We start from the raw sequence: 6712 nt of genomic DNA, 5'->3' as shown, positions 1-6712 counted from the left end.
TTCCTACCGATGCATGCTTCCATTCACTTTAACCCTTAATGAATTAATCTTTTGAACATCAAGTACGATTTTTGGACTTAGAATGGAAATTTTTTACGCTTTTGATGTGGCATGCCGATCCCCATAACTTCAAGGTGGTTTGGGGTGCTACAATATCATAATATCAAAATAAGTTTATAACTTAACTGTTATAATTATAAATATGAAAATTCAGAAGGTTATTTTAGGAAGTACATATATATATATATTAGTGAAGAATAACACAATAGAAGGAATGGTAAAAGAGGAAAATGTTTAAAGAGTGGAGGCGCTTTAATTTCTTATTTACCTTTGCCTCTCAATCTCCATGCTCTTAACCTCTTCCTTCCATCATTCCTTTTATATACTTCAAATTTTATTAATATGGAGAAATTAGGTTTATCAAATAAGAAAAAATTAACAAAACCATAAATGGTTCATACCTCTTATCCTCCAAAGGGGTTGAAGCGAAGAGCATTTGTTAAAGTTTGGATGGTCATCCCACTCCAACAATTCCCACCATTCTATGCTTGAGAAGATGGTAAGAGAAGGTGGAGCATATGCAAATGGCTGCCCATTGCCAACAAGGGGAACAAATGGAGGAATTCTCTTCAGTTCATCACAATTATAAGCATTGATATCCTAGAGAGAATCACAAACCATCACTCCACTTTTGCTGCAAATGCTCTTCAAATTTGGTAATCCAAACAATTTCAAAACTCTCAATTTGGGAAGATGGAATTTGATTAATGCATCACCCCCTTTTTCTTCAACTTCTGATATTGCTGCTCCCAATATTTCTACTAACTCATCACATTCTTGCACCCAAATTTCTTCCGTGTTGGAGGTTTGAAGCAACCAATGTGGAAGCAACGTCTTCATAGTTGAGCATCTGTATACATAAATTTGATTAAGATGGGAAAAGGTGGCGAGGAGCCGATGTTGATGTTGTTGCTGAACCAATTACTTCATCTTTGATAATAAGGGCACTCAACTTTGGCAGAGCATGAAGATTCAACACCTCGAGGCTCTGAAATGGATGAGCAGAAGAAGAGGCAAAAGAGGACAAGGAAACAACACACTCTATCCCTTCACACTCATAAATCCTACAAACCCTCAAGTCAATCGCAATTTTGAAGGAAGAATTATCATCGACTAAGCTTCTCAAATAGTCGCACTTTAAAATATTCAACTATTGAATTTCAATTGGGTGCATAATTAATTTACCTTCCCAATTCTGGACTCCTCCAATTGTTACTGCTTTATCCCTTCCACAACCCACATTATATGAGCCCACCTGTAAATAGTACTTGATGAGATTTTTCTTACTTTGTTGCATTGAGGAGGTGAACTTATTGAATTCATTGATGTCTTCGAAACGTCCGGTCCAGCACTCCAACTTCTTCAATGGTTCCATCTCCTCTGCTTTTAGACTTGTTTTTTCATTTCTCACATAAAAACTCAAGTGCTGAAGGTGAACGAGTTTTGGTAAAAGTCCAGCGGGTATCTCTTTCAGAGTCCACACTTTAAGATCAAGATATCTTAGCTTTATCAGCATATCCATGCCTTCAGGTACTTCCTCAATTTTAGTCCAACGAAGACCCAACTTCTTCAATTCTTGAAGCATCGAAAGACATGGTAGATCTCTTAATTCTTTACAACCACAAAGCAACAATGTTGTGAGGTTTTTTAGTTCAGAGATGGAATTTGGTAAACTCTTGATCTTCGTAGAGGACAAATTGAGAACACTAAGACAAAGCATGTTTGTGAAAAAGAAATTGAGATATTCTTTATAGGGTTGTTCTGCAATAACAAGGTTGTGAGCAGTTGGCATTTTGTAGGTAGCACATCTATGGAAATTTCTGATATGGAGTTACACATAATTGACACTTTCTCAATTTCCGAACTCCATTGCTCCTTTTCTGGTAACTCTTCTAATTGCAAGCCTGCTTGTACTATATATCGAGGATTCATTCTTGTGATCGACAATGCCATGTCTCTCACTGCATCATGCATCTTTAAAAAGACAGAACCAAATTCAGTGGTACTATTTTCCAACAAGCAGTTATCTTCCAACATTTTCAAAATAGTAAGGCCTTTATCTTCCATTTCTTGTCTTGTATCCATATCGCCTATGAATATCTCATCAATCCAACAATCGATTAGTTCAACCTTAAGAATTTCAAAATCTTCAGGATATAATGCATAATACAAGAAGCAATCTTTTACTTTCTCATCTTTCAAGTGATCGAAACTAAATTTCAAGCGCTCGATTACCTCAGCTTCCACTCCTTCCACTTTCCCTATTCTCTCTTTCAAATCTTTGAGTGCATTTTTCCAAATACGAGGGTTATATTCTCCTTTCATGGTACCAGCTACCACAACAATTGTTAGAGGTAGACCCGCACATTCCCTGACAACAATCTTCAGAGTTGGCATTATAGTTGGACTTTGAACTATGTTAGGTCCAACTTTATTCAAGAAAAGTATCAATGCCTCTTCTTCTGAAAGGGGCTTCACTTTTATCACCTTACAACCCATATACTTACAGACATGCTCCGAACAGGTTGTCAACACCAACTTGCAGCCATTGCCGCCACTTGGCTTGAGGATCCCAACTTCCTCTAGAGAGACTTTATCCCACATATCATCTAGGATTAGAACATGCTTTCCTGCGTTCTTCAGAATTTCTGACAAGATTGCTGCTCGTCTGAGCTTGTCCTCTTCTTTGTCTAAATATTCCTTCGACTCCAACGCACTTGCAATATTATCTTGTACTTTCATTACATTGAACTCCTTTGATACGGTAATCCAGATTACCCTTTCGAATCTTTGCTTTTTCAAAAGATCATTGTGGATGTGCTTCATGATAGTGGTTTTACCCACACCGCCCATCCCCCAAACTCCAATCTTGCTCACCTCATCCTGCATCAAACATGCCCAAATCTCATTTCTGATAGCTTCCTCTCCAACTAGTTCTGATGTTGGCAGCGGCAACCCACCACTTGGACCATCTATGGCAAGAGCTTCAGAGGCATTAGGAGCTTTATCAAGAAATTCCTTCATTTCTCGAGTCTTTTCATAAACCAGCTTCCCGTTGCAAGCACGACAGAGATATCTCCCGTTCCTGACTTTGGTTTCAACAACTTGTGCTTCCCTAATCATCTCTTTCACATCTTTCAACCAATTTTCAACTCCCTTCTTTGGTATCTTCCCCAGAGGACGAAGAAGCTCTGCTTTCAATTGCAGCTCTATATCTTACATTTTGCAATTCAATTCATCTCTGATCCTCTTGAAGTTTCTCACATAATCGTTCAGCTTTCTGTGATATTGCAAATATTTACAAACAGGAGTGCCGAGACAATTTGCAATGCCAACAACAGGCTCTACGTACTCCATTGCTATGTCCCTGCAATGCAATCATTTATAACAGTAGCAGAGAATGAAAATCTGTGAATGTATTGGATATTTTATGAACTATTGATATGTCAGTGTAAGCATGAAAAAGAAAACATGAATGCAAGTTTCAAGCAATGGCGTTTATTAGATGGACCTATGGATGGGTGGCAGACAGAAACATGATGAAATGGTCACCAGAATTAAGCTCTCAATGTATATAAAATGCTAGATTCAAGTGTGCAACAGTTCATTACAGAATATTAAGAGCTAAAACGTTAACAGTTTGAGATTTCAACATTACATTGCTTCTGGGTAGCTCTTTCTGTATTAATTTCAATCTATAGTAGATTATGTCTGCTCATCATCTTGTCTTAAAATCTAAAACTGTTGATAATCAGTAGAGGAAATCATAGCTTCAGATCTTATTACCTGACTTAGTGGCTGAAAAGTGTTGAGAGAATAGAACTGAAAATGAAGCAGTGAAGTTGACTTCTTACAAAGCTAGCTGCTATAAGAGTAGCAGATAATCAGAAACAATCATTGCAAAGTCATGAATTAAGCAAAGAAAAGCATGTCATGGATTAAGCAAATGAAAGAAAATTACCTTGACTGGATGCTTGATAAAAACAGTGAAGAAGAAAGAATGTTGTGGGTACAAAAGCCAAAAAGGAAGAAAGTGAAGATAAAAACAGGCAAAATTATGAGGCATTCACTTCTGTGGTAAGAAATCCCATCTTTTCTTTTAGTTTTTCTGTCTGCCATTATTAGTTGGCATTTTGGGTATTTGATACTGACATTTCTACTTGATAATAAAACCTTTAATCTGCTCTTAAAATTTGAAAGATAGATATGAGGTCTAAAATCCATGGAAATGTCCTTTCCATTCATTCTGGACAATACTAACAAGTATTACAGTGATCTTGGTGCTCAATTGTAACATCATCATCATCATCATCATCATCATGGGAAAGTATGGGAAACTAGGGTATAAGAATGTCTAATATACTAGTAAATGACTTGGATTAGGTATAACAAAAAATATATATAATTATCATGGAATCTTAGCTTCATTGGTATGGGTATTGTTGTCAATGTAAAAATATGTGGGTTTAAGTATACTGAAATGCATTATCCTCTTATTTATGAGTTGTGGATGTTCACCAACTATTGCTAATTTTTGTTTCAGTCACTCAATTAAAAAAGCTTATAATTTTACCACTAATGTTTTTGAAATAATTATTTTTTGTCACTCAACTGTTAAGTGGAAATTTTGAATTGATTTAATAATAATTTTAGTCTTTAATTTTTATACTTTCAATTTGATTTTGATAATACATAAAATGGTAAAAGTTGAAATCATTTTTAAAATTTTAGAATATTATAAAATTAAAAAAATAAAAGTAAATAAAAATTTTAAAAATAAATAAAGTGAGAAAATTAGGAAAATTATTTTAAACCCTGCAAAAATTCTCTATGTTATCTATATTGAAATATTCAATACTCATTATAAAAACAAACATAGAAAAAAATATTAAGCAAATATATTTGTTCTATGCTTTTTACCTCTTCAATTACTTGACATAGCTTTTACATTATAAGAAAAGATAAAATTCTGAATATAATTTCTTTTTACAATTTGGGTTTTGAAAAAAATGTAATGAAATTGTGAATTGAGTTTGAAAAAGAAAAATTATGGTATATTTTCTATTCTTTTAACTAAAAATATGGCAAGGTCAATTTCATAAGTATTTGAAATATCAGTTCTAGATGTTCTTCAAGGGCATGAAACTCAACTTGATAATACTACTAATTTAGTTTAGAAATATTAGGAAACATATAATTAATAATCTAACTTTTATTTTTGTTTTTTTTATTTTAATTTGTTATTGGATGTTATTGAATGATTATTTTCTTTATTTCTCATACAATTTACTTATGAAACAACATATTCAATATTTTATTTTTCTATAATTTTTCTATATATTTTCTATTTTATAAATAATTTGAGTTTTTATAATTTTATATAAAAGCAGAGTCAAGTTGAAAAAATATAAAAACTAAGGACTAAAATTATTATTATACCAACTAAAACAAGTATGACTTAACAATTGTGTGACAAAAAAAAAAACAATTTTGAAAGCATTAGTGATCAAATTGTAATTTTTTTAGTTAAGTGATTAAAACGAAAACTTACCTATAGTTGAATGACTGGTGTAGTTTACCCTAAATTCTTTTAAAAATTTTAGTTAAAATTTTTTTTTTATCTATACTGTGTTAAAGCCTTTTATTGAGTTGGCGTCAACCATCAATCGAGTCCTAGCTCAATAAGAAAATTACTAAAAAGATCATTTTAGGTGCAAAGTGAAATATATGATTATGAAGGTATTTTTATCTTTTCATATATTTATAAATCAATAAAATATCCATAATAAGATGATGCATACAAAACTTTTTATTTACATTAAAACTAAAACAATTTTTAGTGTTATAGGTAAAGGCCAAGTTGTCCTACACTTCCTTGGATTCAACCAATGTTAGCCTTCACCATGAAGACTTTGATGATCTAAGAAAAAAGCAAGATAAAATGAACAAAAATTGGGAGTCAATTGTTATGGTCTTTGCTGCAATATTCAATTATTAATGGTGGATGCCATCAGATTAGATTGTTAAAGCTAATAGCAACTGGCAAAAGGTTCCAACTTTTTAGTTGTGGTTTAGGTGTATCAATTAAACTTTTAATCACTCCAAAAACTATTAAAGTGATTGACCAAAATGTCATTTTTATATATAAAATTTTCTCTATAAAAATATTTATTTCTTATTTAATTATAAATTATTTATTTAATATATTCTTTTAAAATTTCAATTTAATTTTTGTATTATTAGAATCTTAAAATTTTAAGTTTAATTTAAAGTTTTTTTAATTGTTGAAATTAGATAGGAGTTTTTCTTTTGTTTTTTTTTTAACGCAATTAGATAAGAGTTGAAATTTAAGTTGACTTGGGATAAATTCCAAACGATTAATCTTAAATCTTAAAATCGATTAATTATTTTCTTCCATTAGTTTTGTAAATTCAATATATTTAATTATAAAAATTTGTTTGAATATTTTAAATATTTATAGTGTTACAATAACAATAAATGAATGGGTGTAATTAATTAAAAGTTAAATCTTTTAGTCATTGGTCAAGAATCATATCACTTAATTTTTGAAAAAGAATTATAACTATTCAAATATGTCTCTAAATATGTCATTATTCAGAAAAGATACATATTGAAATATGTCTCTATGAAA

The 6712-nt window shown here is 31.7% G+C and overlaps 1 protein-coding gene across 3 annotated transcripts; it reads right to left on the bottom strand.

The window, feature by feature from the left end:
• Positions 1–326: 326 nt before the first annotated feature.
• Positions 327–4139, bottom strand: LOC108451041 (probable disease resistance protein At1g61300). Of its 3 annotated transcripts, none has more exons than XM_053025036.1 (3): positions 4022–4139; positions 3847–3925; positions 327–3427 (listed from the first exon to the last, which is right to left on the bottom strand). In XM_053025036.1, the coding sequence occupies exon 3, from the start codon at positions 3181–3183 to the stop codon at positions 1708–1710; it is 1476 nt and encodes a 491-aa protein (XP_052880996.1). In that variant the 5' UTR covers positions 3184–3427; positions 3847–3925; positions 4022–4139; the 3' UTR covers positions 327–1707. The 3 variants fall into 3 exon arrangements, with proteins under 3 accessions (XP_052880996.1, XP_052880995.1, XP_052880994.1); XM_053025035.1 differs by having other exon boundaries at positions 3847–3922; XM_053025034.1 differs by having other exon boundaries at positions 3847–4133.
• Positions 4140–6712: the final 2573 nt, after the last annotated feature.

This window comes from Gossypium arboreum, unplaced genomic scaffold (assembly GCF_025698485.1).
Source record: "Gossypium arboreum isolate Shixiya-1 unplaced genomic scaffold, ASM2569848v2 Contig00802, whole genome shotgun sequence".
Lineage (NCBI taxonomy): Eukaryota > Viridiplantae > Streptophyta > Magnoliopsida > Malvales > Malvaceae > Gossypium > Gossypium arboreum.
This window is presented reverse-complemented; position numbering and strand designations above follow the sequence as displayed.